The 20785-nt window shown below is 52.7% G+C and overlaps 8 protein-coding genes across 8 annotated transcripts; 7 read left to right on the top strand and 1 right to left on the bottom strand.

Annotated features, from left to right (window-relative positions):
- Window positions 1–657: 657 nt before the first annotated feature.
- Window positions 658–1078, bottom strand: J4E88_001686 (uncharacterized protein; the record flags this gene model as incomplete). Its single annotated transcript, XM_049395355.1, has 2 exons — window positions 658–971; window positions 1021–1078. The coding sequence occupies 2 exons, from the start codon at window positions 1076–1078 to the stop codon at window positions 658–660; spliced, it is 372 nt and encodes a 123-aa protein (XP_049259219.1).
- Window positions 1079–1749: 671 nt separating this feature from the next.
- MRPL4 (54S ribosomal protein L4 mitochondrial) lies at window positions 1750–2630 on the top strand (the record flags this gene model as incomplete). Its single annotated transcript, XM_049395354.1, has 3 exons — window positions 1750–2095; window positions 2148–2455; window positions 2505–2630. The coding sequence occupies 3 exons, from the start codon at window positions 1750–1752 to the stop codon at window positions 2628–2630; spliced, it is 780 nt and encodes a 259-aa protein (XP_049259218.1).
- A 466-nt stretch (window positions 2631–3096) lies between these two features.
- On the top strand, window positions 3097–4862 carry GDI1 (Rab GDP dissociation inhibitor alpha; the record flags this gene model as incomplete). The annotated part of the gene is made up of 8 exons (XM_049395353.1): window positions 3097–3142; window positions 3202–3226; window positions 3278–3337; window positions 3388–3415; window positions 3467–3806; window positions 3861–4412; window positions 4464–4721; window positions 4771–4862. The coding sequence occupies 8 exons, from the start codon at window positions 3097–3099 to the stop codon at window positions 4860–4862; spliced, it is 1401 nt and encodes a 466-aa protein (XP_049259217.1).
- A 411-nt stretch (window positions 4863–5273) lies between these two features.
- MCD4 (Glycosyl phosphatidyl inositol anchor synthesis) lies at window positions 5274–8392 on the top strand (the record flags this gene model as incomplete). Its single annotated transcript, XM_049395352.1, has 4 exons — window positions 5274–5442; window positions 5490–7060; window positions 7110–7297; window positions 7345–8392. 4 exons carry the CDS (start codon window positions 5274–5276, stop codon window positions 8390–8392), a joined length of 2976 nt encoding a protein of 991 aa, XP_049259216.1.
- A 1001-nt stretch (window positions 8393–9393) lies between these two features.
- J4E88_001682 (uncharacterized protein) lies at window positions 9394–10510 on the top strand (the record flags this gene model as incomplete). Its single annotated transcript, XM_049395351.1, has 3 exons — window positions 9394–9407; window positions 9462–9898; window positions 9948–10510. The coding sequence occupies 3 exons, from the start codon at window positions 9394–9396 to the stop codon at window positions 10508–10510; spliced, it is 1014 nt and encodes a 337-aa protein (XP_049259215.1).
- Window positions 10511–15112: 4602 nt separating this feature from the next.
- Window positions 15113–15778, top strand: DEP6 (Depudecin biosynthesis cluster-specific transcription activator dep6; the record flags this gene model as incomplete). The annotated part of the gene is made up of 1 exon (XM_049395350.1): window positions 15113–15778. One exon carries the CDS (start codon window positions 15113–15115, stop codon window positions 15776–15778), a length of 666 nt encoding a protein of 221 aa, XP_049259214.1.
- Window positions 15779–16192: 414 nt separating this feature from the next.
- DEP3 (Efflux pump dep3) lies at window positions 16193–18249 on the top strand (the record flags this gene model as incomplete). Its single annotated transcript, XM_049395349.1, has 6 exons — window positions 16193–16339; window positions 16423–16851; window positions 17011–17391; window positions 17443–17644; window positions 17700–18124; window positions 18187–18249. The coding sequence occupies 6 exons, from the start codon at window positions 16193–16195 to the stop codon at window positions 18247–18249; spliced, it is 1647 nt and encodes a 548-aa protein (XP_049259213.1).
- A 639-nt stretch (window positions 18250–18888) lies between these two features.
- Window positions 18889–20625, top strand: J4E88_001679 (uncharacterized protein; the record flags this gene model as incomplete). The annotated part of the gene is made up of 1 exon (XM_049395348.1): window positions 18889–20625. The coding sequence occupies one exon, from the start codon at window positions 18889–18891 to the stop codon at window positions 20623–20625; it is 1737 nt and encodes a 578-aa protein (XP_049259212.1).
- Between the last annotated feature and the right edge of the window lie 160 nt (window positions 20626–20785).

The raw sequence follows: 20785 nt of genomic DNA, 5'->3' as shown, positions 1-20785 counted from the left end.
GAAAGCAGCCGTAAGACAAGCCAAGGATTTGGACACACCCTGAGTGAGAATGACTCACCGCTGCGCGCTATGATTGGACCATCGGGTGGCTTTAAGTGGGGCTGTGAACATCATCCGGGGACCACACTTTGGACTAAGGCACCGCAGCTGCAAGCCTCAGGCTTGCGTTCAGCGAAAAGGGCGTACGGGGTTTTGGCGACGGAAAGTCCGGTTGGGTTCCCAAAGCGAGTATGATTTGGCAGATAATGGTGTTGTTGATGTAGGACATCGTCGAGGGTGTTGCTCACTTCGACTCATTGTGAGGTTGATGGACGTCTTCAAGGGCTCAATTTGTGTAGGTATAGGCTCTTGCTCATTATGAGCCAGAGTGATTGTCGCGGAAGATGAATGCAAACATCAGTATAAATTGAGGACAGTGCAACATAGAGTCATATGTAGAACAGATATTGAATTCATCATTCGACGAGATTGACAGTGAGTGTACACCACCAGAACCCTACAACCTCTGAGATTAAACCCTATTTTGCCGATCTGAATATCGCCCTGAACAGGCGTACCATGATCCGACCCATTGTCCGACATCGTCTGAAAGGAGGCCTCTCTAGATGATGAAACATGAAAGATTAGGCCACCACATGCTGACAGACCAATACAGGGTTACTTGTGAGAACGGAGCAGGGCACGAAGCGTCTCGACCTCTCCCTCCAACCTGGCGTTGCGGACTTTAAGGTCGTCTCGCTCGGCTTTGACTTCCTTGAGTTCGGTCTCGAGGGTACTCATTTGATCGACGCGCTTTTGGCGGTAGCGACGGGCAGCAAGGGTGTTTGCCTTTCGCTTCTCAACTCGGCAGGAGGGTTCTGAATCCTTGGGGCTGTTCTTTGTAGATGACAATTTGGACGACGAGACTTGCTCAGGAGGTGATGAGCTCTGATCCTTGTGACTTGTCGAGGAAGAACCAGAATGAGAGTAATCTACGTAGGTTAGTTACTGGACAATTGAGAAGCGTGGCGTGGTCTTTACCTCTGGTCATCAGCGCAGATGTGTTCATAGTGTTGATATTGCCCATGCCAGGCGGCATGGTAAGCATGTTCATGTTGTCTTCCGCGATCGAAAGTGAAGCAGGCCCGCCAGGAAGCAGTTGCGTGCCATCGCCAAGATATTGTGAGTCAGAATGGGGGAAGAGGTCCCAGTCCGGAGTGGTATGGAAAGAAGGGTCCGGTGCAAGTAGGCCACCTGTCAAGGCGGCGGATGAGGAAGTAGAAGATAGAAGTGAAGGGGTATCGAACAGAGCACTGTTATTATCGGCGGTCGAGTAGGAGAGTGCAAACTCCCAATTAATTGACTGACTTCCAGGGTGGTTTGGCGACGAGACGGAGTTGCTGTGGCTGCCAGTACAGGCGGGCGAGTTCGCTTGGAACGAATCGCATGGAGAAGATTGAATACTGCATTTCGGGATGTTAAAGGGCGGGTCCTGGTACCCGCTGGTGAAATCGAAGAAATCGTCAAGTGAAATTGGAAACTATCTGAAGGCGCCCAGCACTGGGTGATGAGCGCGAAGTTTGGTGACGAGAGGAAGAGGAGCGCGGGGTGGCTTCTCTTTATACGGGAGGACGGTGCCTAGGTGGGTTTGATTAGGGCTGATGGCTGATGGCATGCGCTAGCGGCCTACCCCGGTCGCAGTTTCCTGCAACTTTGAATGTAACCCGGCTGCGCCCACCAGCTTCGGCAAGCACAGCCCACACCGACGCCATGGCTACAATACACTCCTCACGATTACTACGGCCCAATCTCGCACTCGTGCAACAGGACACAGTCCTGTCTTTCCTGGTGCCGTCGGTCCAATGCGCGCGCTTCTCCACATCACCCGCCCGATGGAAAAGAGACAACAACAGCAACAGAGGCAATTCCGCCGTCAGAGCTACGGGTCTGCGTCCTAGACAAACATTGTCGGTCAAGGAGAAAGATTTCGCAAAGCAGCGGTTGCCCAAGCCCGTCAAGATCGAGCAGGAAGTGACTGGCACACCCGACCACGGCCTGTGGGATTTCTTCAAGGACCAGCAGCTCTTGCAGACACCAGTAGAAGAGCAGAAACATGGTAGGCTGCCATTGGTTCCGTGACGGGAAGCGGGTAACTGACAGAGGCACAGGAAGGTCGTGGACTGTTGGCGAGCTGCGCAGTCGAGACTGGGACACCCTGCACCAGCTGTGGTGGGTATGTGTGAAGGAGCGGAACCGTCTTGCGACCGAAAAGCTTGAGCGAAAGCGTCTGGACGCGGGCTACGGCGACTTCGAAAATGAGGAGCGAGACAAAACGGTGCAGGAGACGATGAAGGCGATTCTTGACACATTGGCCGAGCGACACCAGGCATACCAGGAAGCCTACGTGCTAGCGCAGAGCGATCCAGACATCGACTTGTCGAGGACAGACGGTCCACAGTACACTCAAACACCATACGTACGTATAACTTCTCAGGATAGCTATCCACATGCTGACCCATTTGTAGGAACCCGTAGAAGCAGACGAGACGCCGTACGAGACTCCGGCCGAGCAAACCATCGAAGAGCCCTCGAAAGACAAAGTACTTGTAGAACCCGAAGTGCAACCGAAGGAGAAGGTGAATCACGCATAATGAGGATCATGGGCGCAGGTGGCATATGCGCCTGGGTAGCTACCCGGCGAGGAATGTACCTATTGAAACTTTTGCAACGGTACGGACATCGTACAAATATGACTACGATCATAAACACATCGCATATGGGATGGCGAACGGGGAGCACTGCTAGTGCGGCGAAGATGCTGTATAGAATAGGGTGGCCAGGGCGGCCTCTGTAGCATATCGCGTGTATCACAATCAGTCATGAAATCAATGAAGTGCACTAGTCAAGCGTATGCTAACCGCGACGAGTTATGAAAGTAATGCGAGCATAAACAGCCCTGGAGGTCGACCAGATTGGCGAGGCGCTTCCCAGAGAGAGCTACAACCCCACATCCATCACACCGCCTAGGGCTAACACCGCCTGTCCACGCGCCTTCTTAGCGGACACCCTCTACCGCAATCCTCAACTTTCTTATTCTGCACCCGACATCTGACAGCCATGGACGAGATTGCCCCCGAATACGACGTAGTGGTCCTGGGAACAGGTGGGTTGCCCTTACCCCACCTACGTAACGCTGCCGTCGCGGAAGCTAACTATCTCCAGGTCTCACGGAATGTGTACTTTCAGGGTAACACACGGACGCGTGCCAGCTTTCGAGTTCGTACTGACATGCTTGCAGAGTCCTTAGTGTCAAGGGCAAGAAGGTGCTCCACATCGACCGCAACGACCACTATGGCGGGTATGTTATCTGAACAGGTACTCTGAGGGGCGAGAGCTAACAGGAAGCAGTGAGGCAGCATCGCTGAACATTGAAGCAGTAAGTTCACACCACACCTGACGGTCAAACACATACTAACACGGTACCCAGCTTTTCAAGCGATATGGCCAGACCGAGGGCGAGCCATGGAAGAAGTACGGCCGCGTCAACGACTGGAACATCGACCTCGTCCCCAAGCTGCTCATGTCCAACGGTGAACTCACCAACATTCTCGTTTCCACCGACGTCACCAAATACCTCGAGTTCAAGCAGATCGCCGGCAGCTACGTACAACAGGGCAACGGCGCCAAGGCAACCGTCGCAAAGGTCCCCTCAGATGCCGGCGAGGCGCTGCGATCGCCTCTCATGGGTCTCTTCGAGAAGCGTCGGGCGAGGAACTTCCTCGAGTGGGTTGGCGCTTACAATGCGGATGACCCAGCGTCACACAAGGGTACGGATGGTCAAGTGAAAAGGAATAGAGAATGGTGACTGACATCTGACGCAGGCATCGATATCCAGAACTGCACCATGAAGGACGTATACGACAAGTTCGGCCTTGAGGCTACCACTCGCGATTTCATCGGTCACTCCATGGCCTTGTACCCCACCGACGACTACATCACACAGAAGGGGCAAGCAAATGAGGCCGTCCAGCGCATCAGGCTCTACGTCAACTCCATGGCACGCTACGGAAAGTCGCCCTACATCTACCCGCTCTACGGTTTGGGAGAGCTTCCTCAGGGTTTCGCTCGTCTCTCCGCTATCTACGGTGGTACCTACATGCTGAACACCGACGTCGACGAGTTCCTCTACGAAGGCGACAAGGTTGTGGGTATCAAGGCCACCATGAAGGAGAAGGACGACGCTGGCGAGGGCATGAAGTTTGAGACCAAGGCAGGAAAGATCCTCGCCGACCCCTCATACTTCCCCGGCAAGGCGCGTGTTACTGGACATTTGCTCAAGGCCATTTGCATTCTGAACCACCCCATCCCCAACACAGCCGATGCCGACTCACTGCAACTGATCATTCCTCAGTCTCAGGTCGGACGCAAGCACGGTACGTATACACCCGTATGCCCACAGAACCCTTGCTGACAGTTCCCACTAGATATCTACATCGCTGTCGTCTCGTCTGCACACAACGTCTGCCCCAAGGGCTACTACATCGCCATTGTCTCCACCATCGCTGAGGGCGACAGCAACCACCACCTTGAGCTCCAGCCCGGTCTTGACCGTCTCGGAAAGATCGAGGAGAAGTTCATGGGCCCAGCTATCCCACTCTACGAGCCAATTGAGAGCGGTGCCAAGGACAACATCTTCATGTCGAAGAGCTACGACGCCACCAGCCACTTTGAGACAACGACTGGTATGTTTCCGATGTCTGAAATGGTGCACGAAATACTGACATATGACAGATGACATTAAGGACATTTACCAGCGGGCCGAGGGCCATGAGCTGGTTGTCGAGGGCCTGAGAGAGGGCGCGAACTTCAATGTTGAGGAATAGACAAGGTCCACGAGGCGACGGATGATACAAGCATCAACGGTCTTTTAGGTATATCGTTTGGTAATCGGTAAAGACTTGGCTTCTACAATGACTTGCATTCTCAACATGTGTGAACGCGTGATGCTGCGGAGCTCGAGCTCGGTATTTCCTATTTGGGCGATGAAATCGGTTCCTTCCAATTCGACCACCACGCGCGTCTCGACGAACGTGTCAGTCCGTCCCAGATCAAGATAGACAACAAGTCAAAGCTGCATCCATTCGAGGCGTATTGAGTCGTGATGTTGTACCTGTGCCTATGACGACGGTAGATCTTGGCAGGGATACCTCCATGGCTCCGCAACCATCTGAGTACTGCAACGCGTCCACAAAACGTGTCCTCGAAGCGCATTGCTGTTCCCACACTCCTTTACCATGGCGCAATTCGGTCGCTACAGGTTCCTGCTGGTAGCAGTAGTGTTCCATCTGGTGTACATCTATACAATATTCAGCATACATTTCACAAGTCCGATTGTTCATGGCATGCGCGAGCACCGCGTGGAGACGCAGGAAGCTCCCGCGAAACGTTTAGTGCTTTTTGTTGGTGAGTCGCGTCAAATGGGCCTCCATTCGGCACTGACAGTATTACAGGCGACGGTCTCCGTGCAGACAAGGCATTTCAATCGTTTCCTAACCCTGACCCCAATCCTCCGACCCCTCTCGCAGACAACACCAGCGACCCGCGACCTCTCGCCCCGTACCTTCGCTCTCGCGTACTAGAACATGGCACCTTTGGCGTCTCCCATACACGCGTCCCCACCGAATCGCGCCCCGGACATGTTGCGCTCATCGCAGGTTTATATGAGGATGTCTCCGCGGTCACGACCGGGTGGAAGCTGAACCCAGTCAACTTTGACAGCGTCTTCAATCGAAGCCGGCATACGTGGAGCTGGGGCAGTCCTGACATTCTTCCCATGTTTGAGGCGGGCGCTGTACCTGGGAGAGTCGACGCATACTGCTATGGTGCTGAAGAAGAGGATTCCTCCAAAGACGCCTGGGTGTTGGACGAATGGGTATTCGAGCGCGTCAAGAAGCTCTTTGCGGACGCCAAAACGAACGCGACACTGGACGCAGAATTGAGGCAGGAGAAGAACGTCTTCTTCCTCCACTTGCTTGGAATCGACACCACAGGCCATGCGCATCGACCATATTCGTGGCAATACTTGCACAACATTCAGATCGTGGACCGTGGAGTTCAGGAGATTACGGAGCTGATTGAAGAGTTCTACAACGATGACAAGACGTCCTTTGTGTTCACAGCGGACCACGGCATGAGCGACTGGGGAAGCCATGGCGACGGACATCCAGACAATACGCGCACACCCTTGATTGCATGGGGTGCTGGTGTTGCAGCCCCATTGAAAAACGTATCAGGCGTTGCCAAAGGCCACACCGAGTTTTCTTCTGACTGGAACTTGGACGAGGTCGAACGACACGACGTTGACCAAGCCGACGTCGCGGCATTGATGGCGTACCTGGTCGGTTTGGACTTTCCCACCAACTCCGTTGGAGTCTTGCCGCTCTCTTATCTTGACAAAGACCCCAAAGCCAAGGCTGAGGCTCTTCTTGCCAACGCTAAGGAAATACTGGAAATGTATCACGTCAAAGAGGATATCAAGAAGTCGACACAACTCCGCTACAAGCCGTTCTCTGGCCTTGGTGACGAGGCACATTCTGTCGAACATCGCATTGCGGAAATACAAGCTTTCATCGACAAGGGCAACGACGCAGAAGCTATCCGTGAGACTTACGAGCTCATCGATCTTGGTCTTGAAGGATTGCGCTACTTGCAGACGTACGATTGGCTCTTCCTCCGGACGCTGGTGACTGCTGGCTATGTCGGATGGATCGTGTTCGCCATCACGACAGTCATTGACCTGCATGTGCTCACCGAACATGTGCCAGCACAAAGAACGGCGGCCAGTATGGTGGTGTTCTCTTCTGTGTTTGTTGCGCTCTGTGGAGTATTCTTCAAACAGGAATCACCAATCGTCTACTACGCATACGCCGTATTCCCTGTCTTGTTTTGGGAGGAAGTCTTTGCGCAGAGGCTGTCGCTTGTCAAGGGCAGCAAGGTTCTATTTGGTCATTTGAACTCAGGCGCCGATGTTGCGAAGCTTGTCTTTGCGACTTTGGGCTTTTTCGGTCTCCTTGAGGCTTTGGTACGTGGGCCATGCACAGAAAGACACGATGGTACTAACTCAGAGATAGGTCCAAAGCTACTTCGTCAGAGAAATCTACACCGTATGCTACCTGGTTGCAACATTATGGCCAGCAGTGTATGGACAGGAGTTTGTGAAGAAGAACATGGCGACAGTCGCCACTTGGGTCCTGTCTTGCGTAGGCATGAGTGCTTTCACACTATTACCAGCCAACAAGGCAGAGGACACTCGCCTGATGTGAGTGCGCCGCTTCTCATAATCGATCGGGGACTAACGACCTGCAGTCTTCTTGGAGGCGCATTGATGTTTGTCATCGGCGCGCTTTACCTGCTCTTTGAGAAAAGCATTCTCGAAGACGGTAAATCCGAAGCCGAACTCGCCAAGCATGAACTCAACAACAACTCTCGTATTATACTGGGCGTCCAGCTCGGTCTCGTAGTGCTGTCCATGATTGTCACGAAAAGCAGCAGCGGATACCTCCAAGCGCGCGTAGGCATACCATTTGGTGTTCTGACAGTGACACGAGCAACACTGCTGGCCTCCCTCGTCGTCCCTCAACTGCATGGTCTCTACCCAAACACACACTACGTCCACCGCCTCGTAGTCATCTTCCTGCAGTTCGCGCCGACATTCATCATCCTATCGATCTCGTACGAAGGGCTATTTTACTTCGCCTTCTGCATGTGTCTGTTCAGCTGGATGCGCCTCGAGCACCAGGTGTACCTGCATAACTCCGCCAACCCATCAAATGCAGCCATTACATCGGATCCGGCCAAGCCTACCATGGACGCTGCATCCGATCGCCTCAACTCGCTCCAAAAGGGGGAGTACAGAACATTGACCCTAGCCGACGCCCGCATCGCCCTCTTCTTCATCTTCTTCATCCAGTCGGCCTTTTTCAGCGCATCAAACATCGCGTCGGTGTCGTCCTTCTCGCTCGACGCCGTCTACCGGCTGGTCCCCATTTTCGATCCCTTCTCTCAAGGCGCACTTCTCATGCTCAAGCTCATGGTGCCATTTGCGGCTCTCTCGGCCAATTTTGGTCTGCTCAACCGCCGTCTGGGTGTGGCGCCGTCGGCCCTCTTCATGGTGGTGATGGCGGTCAGCGATGTCATGACACTGAGCTTCTTCTACATGGTCAAGGACGAGGGGAGCTGGCTGGAGATTGGAACCACGATTAGTCACTTTGTTATTGCGAGTTTGCTGGGTGTGTTTGTTAGCGGACTCGAGATTTACAGCGAGTGGACTATTCGGGGGGTGGAGTTTGGTGGTAGCAAGAAGACGCAGGGGAATGGGACCGTCAACGGAAAGGCTAGCGGAAAAGTAGAGTAGTTGGTGTATGGAGTAGTTGTAGTGCGTTTAAAATTAGTTTCGTATGCGAGCGTATGGTCACCTCATACAAGGGAAAAGCTGAACAAGTGCGCTGAAGTCGACATTACTATAAAAACATCAGTTTGAGAATTGTCAAGGCAATGTAGTCTTATCAGTTCCGCAGAAGTGGCTGTCCAGTTTTCTTTTCGACAGGGTTTGATGTTCCAACCCTGTTGAGATAGGGGAAGCAATGGTCGAAAAGTATGGTTCACTACGGCAACGGTAGGATCGCTGGAGGCGCTGTACCAAACACGCAGGAAACGCACGCTGACTGGAGCTAGGAAGATGCATGCTTCCGAGATGAGCTTGGGTTGCCGGGCAACATTGCGCTGTGCAAGTGCCTGAATCGGTCGTGATGCTCTGGAAGCGACGGCAGCCGCGTGGGGAAGGCGAGGTCGCTTGAAGGAGCATCGCCGTGCTGTCTCGTTATCAGACGAGATGGGCGGGCGGCAGGCTCGAAGCGGTCGCGAGAGGTGTGATGTGGCTGGGGACGGGCGGCTGGGAAGGCTCGGCTCCACAAACTAGCGGGGCCTGCGGATGCTGCGCTGGGCGGCATGCGAGAATGGTCCTACCCAACGCACGACTATACAAAGCCTACGCTCGTCAACAACATCCGTTCGGCGCATTATTACCTCCGCTACCGTCTGCGGCGCATTGTTTACGTCTATCGCTCCGCAAAAGACATATAGTCCGTCTTGTGCGACGCGCCGTGTGTGTGTGCAACGCAGCGCATCATCGATAGTCGTGTTATCGTGTCTTGGAACCAGGGGCCCGCCCCAACCACCGCCGCCAACAGCAGCCCGTCGTTCAACCTCGCACTTTTCCTGCGAATCGAAAGCCTAAATCCCACACGCCCAACCATTCTTTATTCGTATCTCCAGGCGCAATCTCGCTTCGTCTGAACTGCCAGCTTATAACACCGCCGGCCTTCACCCTTCGCTGCAGACTCTTCTTTTCGCATAATGTTCTTCAAACGGTAAGTCGGACCTGCTACGCGCTGCATCTGGTGACGCGCACTAACTTTGCATAGTCGGTCCCGAGCCAATTCTTACGTCGACAACAGTGAGAACCCGCGCTCGCAGTCATTCGACGATTACACAGATAAGCGCCCCGAGTCGAGCCGTAAGGAGTCCCACCACAGCCAGCCCTTTTCCCCTACCGAGGAGCCGGACATGTATCCCCGCCAGCAGCAACCCCAAGAGCCGACGTACGCGCAGAGTGCTCCCCCAACCCACAACAACATGCCCATCCGCTCCCAGCAGGTGCCCCCGACCGGCAGCAGCGCCCCGATGGGGCTCGGCATGCCCGACCTCATCACCGCTGCCTTCAACCAGGCCGTCCAGCCCTACACGGAGAAGATCGAGCAGCTCGAGAGCCAGCTCGCCGACATGCAGAACTGGGTCGACCAGCTCGAGCAGCAGCGCGCCGAGGTGCACAACTGGATCGACAAGCGCGGACTGCGCCCAGGTAAGCCGCCTGCACTGCTCGCTGCACCGCTTTGTACTGACCTGCCCAGATGTTCCTGCCTCAATTGCTAAGATCATGGACACAACTACCGCCGACGCTGCGCCCACACTCAACGCCCAGCTCGACCGCAAGATCACCATCGTCAACTTCGACCTGCACCGCCTGCAGGACGACCTCAACGACTCCATCTCCTCGTCACACTTTGCCTCGGCCATGCTGAAGTTCCTGCCTGACATCCAGCGCCTGACACTGCTCCCGTCCGGCCCGCGCTACGCCTTCGACCTCATCCTGAAGCTCGGCGGCAACCTCAACTCACACGGCGGCATCGACAGTGCTGACGCCGGCGACATAGCAGCCCGCCGCGACTTCTACAATAGACTCGACGAGACCATGGTCGATGTGGTCCAGCGCCGCTTCGGCGAGGGCGAGGGCTGGGACGTCAAGCGCGAGATCAAGCGCATCGAGAAGACAGCCAGCTACCTCAAGACCTACGGCGTCGAACCATACTTCCCCTCAACGCTTGAGATGATGAAGCGCGAGATGGAGTTCCAGCCGCACCCCAACGGCGGTGTTCCCAATGGCGGAACAGGAACCCCACCGCGGTACCATTAGATCTCTTGAGTGTGTGAGCTGAGGTGTGCTGACAGTCTGTAGCTCGGGAGAGTCGATCGAACAGAGGATAGAAGCGAGGCTGGCGAAACTAGCACAACTCACGCAAGCTATCAAGAAGTGTCGAAGTGCGCAGGACAGCTTGGGCCAATTGCATCAGTTCGTCGACCACACACCCGGGCGCTCTTCGGGGCCTCCCCCGCCGCTCCCTGCACGGCCTCCGCCTCAGCCGCCTACGAGAACTGCGCCACCTCCACCCGGATCTGTCTCGGATCTCTGTCTTGGTGGTGTTGGCGCCGCTCCGGCTGCTTGATGAAACTTTGTACTTAATACTCTTGATTGAACGAATTTCCTTGATGTGTTGCATGAAGCGGGGAAGGGAAGGAATTGGGGGTAAATTGGGGTGTGGTTCTTCTTCTGCATCATACCCGAGCATTTTTGGTAAACGGTGGCGTTTGGGAATTGGGTAGCCTCCTGCATGTAGCTCGCGGCGTACATTTAGTATAGTTGTCGCTTCTTTTGAAGTAGTAATTGAGAACATGACTGAAAACACTTGTCTGTAGCGTACATCATTGCAAAGTGAGTGACTCAAGGTCAACGTAGGCTCCAGGGTGTTTAGTTTTCTCTTTTAATGAGGTGGGAGAGGATAGAGCTTCTAAAGTCTTGCTTGACTGGACTGCATGCGCTCAAAAACACCATTCGCTAGAAACGTGGTGATGCACTGACAGCGCACATCACCGGGCCTGCATTATGGAAGAAACGAACCCGAGGTGGACATGCACTCGCTCAGCTTCTTTGCGGATATCAGGCGTAGCGGCTTGGCAACAGTGTGTCTGTGTATAAAAGATCTACTGCTGCTACTCACTGTCTTCTCCTTCATTATCTCAGTCTAGGTGTAATACTCCAAAAACTTAGCATACCGGTACTGATGTTCTGTCTGCTCCTCCTTTTCCAAAATGTCGTTGACAAAGTACCGATGAATTTCTGCTCCGCTCTCTCCTCTTCTTTGAAAATATTCAAATCCACATGTCATACAGTACATGAGTCCAGAAAGACATCGAGGCTCTAGTAATGTCGCGATCTTCGAGATTGGCGAAAAACAAAATTACCTGCGGTTCCCTCATGTGGATTTCGGGAGTTCAAAAGACAAACCGGCGCCCTCCATGTGGGCGCTGGTGGAACTGTGGTTTTGAGACATTTCGAAAAGTCAAAGGCCAAGATAGCATGAGCTTTTCGGTGGTTTTTACGCTTTACTGCTCTTTTGGCGCCGCGCTGTCGTGGGAGATGGGTATAAAATACGGTCTTCTGCGCCTTCGAACGTTACTTCCTATACCATACTTTCTTTCTAAAACTCCAAAGTTACCGCTGCACAACGAATGACTGTTCTGTCTTTCTCCAAATCAAAACCAATCGATGTTTCTTCTATGGTGGCTGTTTCCTCTTTCTTCTCTTATATTTGAGTAGACAGGCGCATACCAATGTACTCAGAACTGTCGACCACAATTCGTTGGTTTTCCTTCTTCTCAAACACATTTTCAGAAGAAGCATCAGAAAGTAGTACTGGCAGATGTCATGGAGACCGCTGCTGTTGCGCTGGCTGATCTTGGAAGCGTGCGACACACAAAAAAGGGCACAGTCATTACTGACATGTTGGGGGAAAGAGCAGAGAAGTTGACGCACTGAACTTCCGGCGCTATGTCGGTATAGATCTTGCGTTCTAGACGCGGTATAAAAGCTTTTCCGACCTTGGCTCTTCTTGTCTCCTTACATCTCCTACGGTCTCTTCCGATTTACCAAAACTTGCTCGGACACCTGCATGTTCTGCCTCTCCTTCTCCCTAAAAAAGAATTATGTTCGTCAAGTTTCCACACCCAAAAATAATAGCAAGCGTCAACATGTCTCTTTGTCGTCTTTGCTTTTTGTACTTCGAGATGCCGAGTGCAGCGCTGCATGCACCGTAATTTCCGACAGGACTGTTCAAAATATGGTTGAAAAGATTCTATGTCTTCCAGCGACCTAAATTTGCATTATTCCAAAGTATACCTCCGTGTTCAGGAACAACCTTCAAAAACAGAAACACTCAACTGCGATGGATACCTAGTCAAAAAGTACGACTGTGGAATGCATGGCGAGTTTCAACACATCCTCATTGATACATACTGAGGCAACTGTCGCAGAACGTTATAAAATCTCTGCCGGGTTCTGTCTTCCTACTTACTCTACACCTCAAAGCCGGGAGTGCTTTTCTCGAAAACACGGGGCGCTGCACGTTATGGGTTCTCCTTCTCCAAAACCTTTTTGGTATCCTACCATGGGGTCATCCTGCCTGTTTTTCTCCATCTCTTTCAAAAAAAAGCGGAATTCGGTACAACGTATTATTTTTCTGCTCCTCTTTGTTCGAAATTTGACATCGTATCGCATCGAAAGATGCACACCAACATAACATGGTCGGGAAGGCGACAAAACACGACCTCAGCAATGCGATGGCTCCCCTGCGCCCTGCAGTCCTCAAATACCAAATGAATTGTACGAGCTGGACATGTGCGTACGCTTGAGTGCTAAGGTCTACACCGATGGTACAACGTATGTTTAAGTGGGATCTATCGCAGTGACCTTGGAACAGCAGGGCGCAGGGAAAAGGATACAAATACAAACTTTTTACTGTTGTCTTCCCATTCCATACGACCAAATTCTTCTTTCTTAAATGACCAAAACAGCATGGATAGAGTTTCATGATCTGCTCCTTTTAAAACAGGAGATTCAAAAAACCTATGGCCTAGCGCTCTGCTCTCGACATCTACAAACTTTCAAGCACACTTTGAATGCCCTTCCCGTCGCGGACTCCGCTTCTTAAATAATCACGTCTAGAATTTCACATCACCTACCTGCTTCATCGCTGCTTCTGCCTTGAAATCCGTCAGGCGGTGTCACCACATCACTCAGACGCTCAGCTCTGATCTGTACTTCCAAAGATCTCGATCTCGAGTTCCATGGAAGAAGGAAGACAGCCTTTGCGAAAACATTTGTTAATGAACTTGATCCTTACGCATGCTTTCCACAAGCCGGTGTGGAGAAACGCGTGTTGCAGACATAGCGGCCAACGTCACACGGCAGCGGCAGTAAGGTGCCTCTGTGCCACAAGCATTTTGGAGCCTACATTCACTTTTTCAGGCAATCGAAAAGATGATATCGTAGTCGAAGTGATGCGGTTTTTCGCCTCGCCGCAAGTGACCCTGGGTGTTCGTTTAGGCGGCCTGTGGTAACTCTCTAGACGCCCGCAATCGACAGTTTTTGACGACTTGCCTGATAGGGAAATGCGCTACAGCTACACACTAGCCCAGCAGGGCTTAGCACATCCTTGCGCTCTCATCCAATGCTCCAGTCTCCAGCCACCAGACTTTATCACTCAAAAACCCAGATTCAACATAATGGCGTCGACTGCACAATACGCTTGTGGTATCTGCAGAGAGCGCAAAGTTCGATGCGATCGCGTGCTTCCAAAATGCAGACGGTGCGATCGTCTCAACCAACCGTGTGGTTATCAAGTGCACTCGCGTCGCACACGCGACGATCAGCTCAAACAGCTTCAGGAACGGCTGGCAAAGACGGAGGCTCAGCTTGCTCATACCAGGCAAAATTCATCCACGATGACCACACCTCAGGCGCGCACAGCTCCTATCTTGGAGCATACGTCTGCTAGCACTCCGACGGACCTTGATATTATGAGAGAAACAAGTGCTGTCATCGATGCGGCAACAAATGACTCATTTGTTCCGGACGTTGATTTATTCACTTCTTTTGCCGAAGACATAGACTCCAACATGAGGTTTGACTGGATGGATCAACCGCTGGCGGCACTCGAACCAATGGATAGTCTACTCCTCAATCAACCCCAGGAAGCGCCCCAAAGCGGTCCAAAAAAAGACTTCTCTATAACTGATCTGAGGTCACTGCACGACCGCTACTTCGAATCGGTCCACTTTTCCTTTCCGTTCATAAACAGAGACAGGTTTATGATTGAGTCACCGTTGAGTGGTGGCCCTGCAGCGAATGCTTTGGTCTATGCTGTCGCGCTTGCGGGTTGCTCGCACACCACGTTTGACGACCCCGAACGAGAGAAGACATGCTACAATCTAGCGCGTGATTATGCCGAGAGATGCGAGCGAGAAGACTGCATGAGTGACCTGAACTTCCTTCAAGCCTTGCTGTTGATAGGCCGCTTTGAGGCTACAAGCCGGAAGCTGGAGAGGAGTTGGCTGACACTGGGACGCGCCGCTATGCTTTGTAGGCTTTTGGGCCTACATCGAATGGACGAAGTCAGCCATGATGAAAGTGCGGAGAGCGGAGAAAGCCAGAATAGCTCTTCTTTCAGTTTGCCGCATACGGAAGATCCGGTACTACTGGAAGAGCGACGGCGCACTTTCTGGGGCTTATACATATTGGAAAGCTACGTGAAAACGCGTAGCGGATTGCAGTGTCAGCTGGGAGACGTCAAGGTGCGGAATGTGAACCTTTGTGCTTTTTAGGGACTGACACAGTATCCAGGACTTTCGGATCAACTTGCCATCACCAGGCCAGTTAAATTCGAGGTTAGAACCGCTCAAGATGCCTTCTGTTCTAGACGTGGGTACCAAACCCGGTCTCGAGATATCGTCCTACGCAGGCTGCGTTCTAATGGTCGAGCTGGCCTTGCGCTGCTTCGACCATGGGCAACAACGTGACAGAACAGGTTTCTGGGACGACTACTACGCCCTAGTCAAGAAGACTGATGACCTCTTAGTTCTCCTCAAGCGTCATCTCAACGCGACTTCCATTCGTGAAGATCCCGTAGCATTCAGTCTCTACATGAACTTACGCGCCACCGAAATCTTTTCTCATGAATCAGCTATCACCAAGAGCGAGGAAGAACGACTACCACCATTGATGTTAGCCGAAAGCCAACGCCGCGCGACCGCTGCTGCGTTCCAGATATGCAGCGCGGTAGGGCTTAATCTGCCATCGCCGCGCAAGGAAAGTAGCGATATCATCATGTTGCAAGCTATCTTCATCGCCTGGCCTTTGACTGTGGCATTGAAGGCACTACATCGCGAACTCGTCAATGAAGGGGGAAAGGAGACTACCAGTGATGTGGTCGCTTCAACTCGCTTGCTTTTCGCGGCTCTAGATCACATTGAAGAGTCGGAAGGATACTGGCACCAAAGCGTAACGCATGTTGGGGCTAAGCTCCAAGAGTGGGAAGAAAAGAACGGGTTGGAACCGGTGGCTCTGTGAGGTCCTTTTGTCTTGTCTTCGATGCATGTAGCGCGAAAGCGGTGATATTTGCAGCACAACACCTCATGACTACGAGAAAGATTCTGGCAATTCGCATTTCGTTCGACATAAGCTCGACCTTTTCCGTATGATATCCTCCGATAGATGTTCTGCTTCTTCATTCGACCATCATCGTTTCGACACACGAATGTCCCCAAGAGGTAGTCGGTCGCTCGGACTCCGTGTCCGTGTCCGTGTCCGTGTCCGCCCCGTACATCACCTCTCCTGCCGTTATAGTCTCGTCGCCACACATTGACCTCAATTATGTTCTCCTTATCCCTTTTACTTCTTACGAAACTGTTCCAAGATTTATCGGAATTGTACTTACGTCTGCGAGAACCCCGTGACATTGAGGACTGATCGAATCCTTCAAACATGGACTACACAGGTACACAACCGAGCCCGAACGACCTGGATCGCGAGAAGAATGCAGGATCGGCAGATTTGAGTGCCCAGAGTTCACCTGCCGACGGCGTCACTACAACCGACGGGCCAAGTCCTCGCAATATCCATGGCTGGAAGGTAAGTAAGCCACCAACACTTAAACGCATATATGCCATCAAATTCAGAATGAATGCTGACGCAATATCTTCTCATCTATCCAGTGGGCAACTGCATATTCCGCCATGTTATCAACAACCCTCCTCTTCGCCCTCGACAACACCATCGTCGCCAACATCCAACCCGCCATCATCGCCGACTTCGGCCACCTCGAACTGCTCTCATGGATCGGAACGGGTTTCGCACTCGGCACCATGTTCATTTTACTCTGGGGAAAGATCTACGGCGTCTTCAACATCAAATGGGTCTACATCTTCAACATCCTCTTGTTTGAGGCTGGCAGTGCGCTTTGTGGTGCTGCGCCAAATATCGAGGCGCTCATTGTTGGGAGAGTTGTTGCGGGTGTTGGAGGCTCGGGCATGTATTCGGGTACGCTGACGTATGTTTCGGTTCTTTCGGATGAGAAGGAGAAGCCGGCGTATCTTGCGGGGAGTACTGTTGTTTGGGGGATTGGTAGCGTGCTGGGCCCAGTGGTGAGAATAACCCTACAACTCTTTCCTTGCTGGGTGTATGCTAACTTTCCATCATTAGGTCGGCGGCGCCTTTGCGGCAAGTAGCGCCACTTGGAGATGGGTATGTCATTTCGTCATTTCATCTTCGCATTCTCGCCACTGAGGCTGATCGTTTGCTAGGGGTTTTACGTCAATCTTCCCATTGGCGCGCTCTTCGCACCTGTATACTTCCTCCTATTCCCCAGTATCGACCCCTACCCATCCAAGACGCTCGCCGAGAAGCTGCGCCTTGTCGATTGGGTCAACGCCGTCATCTTCCTCGCTGGTTCCGCCTGCCTAACCATCGTGCTCACCTTCGGCGGGGTCATCTACCCGTTCAGCTCCGGAACTGTCATCGCGCTGTGGACCATCACGGGCGTTCTGCTTATCGTCTTCATCATCACGCTGAAGTTCCATCCGCTCGTTACCAAAGAAAATCGACTATACCCACTGCATTTCTTCAAGCAACCGACATTGATCAACATGCAGCTTCAGGTGTTTCTGTCCTCTGGAATCATCCTGGTAAGCTGCTTCCGAACAATGATGAAGTGAAGATGCTAACCTATCCCCAAGGCCATGACTTACTACATACCCCTGTATTTCCAATTCGTCAAGGGCGATGGCGCACTCGAGGCCGGCGTTCGTCTCCTACCATTGATCATGTTCATGGTCTTCGCGTCAATGGTGAATGGCTTCTTGATGCCGAGGTATGGCTTAATACCTGTCTGGTATATCGGAGGGAGCACACTGGCCCTTATTGGCACGGCTCTGATGTGTAAGACTTTGCATCGCATCCGGGTTTTTAGTAACCTCACTAACGTCTTTCGCAGACACCGTCGATGATACTACTGCCAATGCCAACATCTATGGCTACAGCATCCTCGTAGGAGCTGGCACAGGGTGTTATATCGTCGCAGGTTTTGCCATTGTGCAGTCTTTGGTTCCTGTTCATGAGATAGCCAACGCCGTTGGTGCCATGACCATCAGTCAAGACCTCGGTATGGTTCTCTTCCTCGCCATCAGCGGCAGCCTCTTTCACAACATAGCTGTAGGCAAAGTCGGCAAGGCGCTCCCGGAGGTCTCCCCCACGGAGATCGGGAACCTCATAGCGGGATCAAGCAGCAAGGCCTTCCAGGCACTGTCCGATGAGGAGAAAGCTTTGGTCATCCCCGAAATAGCCAGCGCCATGACCAGCATCTGGGCTTTCTTTCTCGCTGCAGCTGCGTTCAGCGTGGTATGCTCGGTTCCATTGCTGGTGAGTCGCCTCCATGATTTGGCTTTCTTCCGCTGTATGATGTTTGCTGACGTTCACGACAGAAAGTCAATCTCGGCGGCAAGAAGAAAAGTGCAGTGGTCACTGCAGCGCGAGATAGAGTGTGATTGGAAGTGAACGTGTCAAGTGAGGGGAATCGTCTCGATTGGTGGGAGCTTCCACTTCAAGATGTACTTTCCTTTCCACTAGCAGAAAAGGAAATCGTGATGTATGCGTTGCGTAATCTATCTTGTTCCCGTGATCAGTGAATCCCTGAAGTACACAGCAACCACAGCACGTATGGGCAGCAAAACTTGAGGCGGAGAACTCAAGATGCTGAATTTAGATGCATCCGCCCACGATCCGCCCTGGCCGACTGGTGACAGGGGTGGATCCAACAGGCGACCAATAGACAAAGAGCGGCCGTTTGTGTCCGTTCCTACCCTCCTTCTCATGTCTCCGGGCGTACCGACGACACTCCAGACACTTGTCCAGATTAAGACGAGCCTTGAAAACTTTCGCGAAGTGTTGACTAGAAAAAAGACCAGGATGTATCATCAGAAATTGATGGAGTGGACGAATGCCATCGTTGAAGAAGCTGTTGATGGTTCCAGCTAAGTGGAGCTGGAACTCCGCGCGGGAGCCCCACATTTCCCGGTCGGCAGAACCTTCCGCCGCCCAAAATTTCGAGCCGTCCCAGGTACTTTCCAGCGCAACTTCCAGGTCTCACTTTACCACAACCTACTCGCCTCCAAACACCCGTCACAATGTTCGCCGTGCCCGGATGGAACGTTGCCGCGCAGGTGAAGACCCAGGTCGAAGTACCAAAGCCAAAAGATTCCACCAAACCTGGAAAGAAGGCGCAGAAGCGGAAAGAGAAGCGCGAGGAGCAGCAGGTCAATGCGGACAATCTTGCAGAGCAATGGGACAGCATAGCCAATGGAAAAGGTGCGGAGGTGGAGAAGACCGAGAAGACCAAGAAGACCAAGAAGCCAGAGGCAGCAAGTGTAAAGGCGACAGATGAGGCAGCGCAAGACAAGCGTGGAAAGAAGAGGAAGAGGGGAAAGGCTGGAGGTAACAAAGACAAGGACGCAGACGCAGATGGCGCAAAAGAAATGGACGCGGATACGGCGGCCGTAGCTGAGCCTGCAGAGGCTAAAGCAGATGCTGCGAAGTCTGCTGAAGAGAAACCCGCAACAGCCGACAGCGAGGCAAAGCGCGAGAAGAAGAAGCGCAGGAAGGAATCCAAAGCCGATAAGCTCCTCGCCGCAAACGCAAACGGCACGAACCCCGCCTCCGCAGCTCCCGCCCTGGAGAACCTCCTTCCCGAGCCCAAGGGCCTCACACCTCTCCAGCGATCGATGCGCAGCAAGCTCGCCAGTGCGCGATTCCGTCACTTGAATGAAGCGCTCTACACAAAACCCTCTGCGGACAGCGCGTCTCTGTTCAAGGAAGACCCATCGATGTTCGAGGATTACCATCGCGGTTTCGCACAACAAGTCGAAGTATGGCCATCGAACCCCGTGGACGGCTACGTAAACAGCATAATCGTACGAGGCAAGCTACGGAACAAGGACATACGAAAAGACAGGAGAGGGCCACCAAAGAACGCAGTCCGCAGAGGTCCTGGTTTCGAGGAAGAAGAGACCACAGCCATCGCACCTCCCCGGGGAGACGCGAAGCCTCTCCCTCGAGACTTCAAAGGCCACTGCACCGTCGCCGATCTAGGCTGCGGAACAGCCTCGCTATCCTACCGCCTCCAACCTCACCTCAAATCGCTCAACCTGACATTCCACTCCTTCGACCTCTCCAAACCCACCGGTCCCTCTGCCGACCTCGTAACAATAGCCGATATCTCCGCGCTACCCATCTCCGAAAACAGTGTCGACGTAGCCATCTTCTGCCTTGCCCTCATGGGCACAAACTGGCTTGACTTTATCGACGAAGCATACCGTATCCTGCGCTGGAAAGGCGAGCTCTGGGTCTCAGAGATCAAATCACGCTTCGGGCGTGTGGATAAGAAGAAGGGTGGTGTGCCTATCAACTCCATTGGTTCTCTCAAGAAGACTATGGATAAGAAACCTCCCAAGGCGAAGAAAGCTAAGGCTGATAAACCACCTGAGGAAGGTCCTGTAGACTCGGAAGATGAGGAGGAACTCGCGGTCAATGTAGATGGCCAAGAGGGTAAAGAGGGAACGGATGTTTCTGCTTTTATTGAAGTGCTGCGGAAGCGTGGATTCGTTCTTGATGCTTTACCTGAAAGGCCTGGCGATGCGATTGATTTGAGCAATAAGATGTTTGTCAAGATGCAGTTTGTCAAGGCAGCGCATCCGAGCAAGGGTAAGAATGCGAAGGAGGATCAGAAGGCGGGAGCTGTGGCGCAAAGAGGCGGGGGTATGAAGTTCGGACTCAAGGGGAAGAGGTTCGGTGCAGGTGATGGAGATGACGAGGGCGATGCTAAGGATGGTGCGGTATTGAAGCCGTGCTTGTACAAGATTAGGTAGACATGGGAGTGCATTGTCATGATACGACGCGCGTTGAGGGGCATTGAAAGCCTTTCTTCATTTGATCTATCTTATCTTCGTAAAACTACGTTAATGCATATGAAGCTTCTTCGCTTCTAATCCTGTTCCCTGGTAATACATGCATGCTATCGATGCCATG

This window comes from Alternaria novae-zelandiae (assembly GCF_023758075.1).
Source record: "Alternaria novae-zelandiae strain BMP 2774 chromosome Unknown scaffold_2, whole genome shotgun sequence".
Classification (NCBI taxonomy): domain Eukaryota; kingdom Fungi; phylum Ascomycota; class Dothideomycetes; order Pleosporales; family Pleosporaceae; genus Alternaria; species Alternaria novae-zelandiae.
Note: the sequence above shows the minus strand (reverse complement) of the source record. Positions and strands in the feature narration are given on the sequence as shown.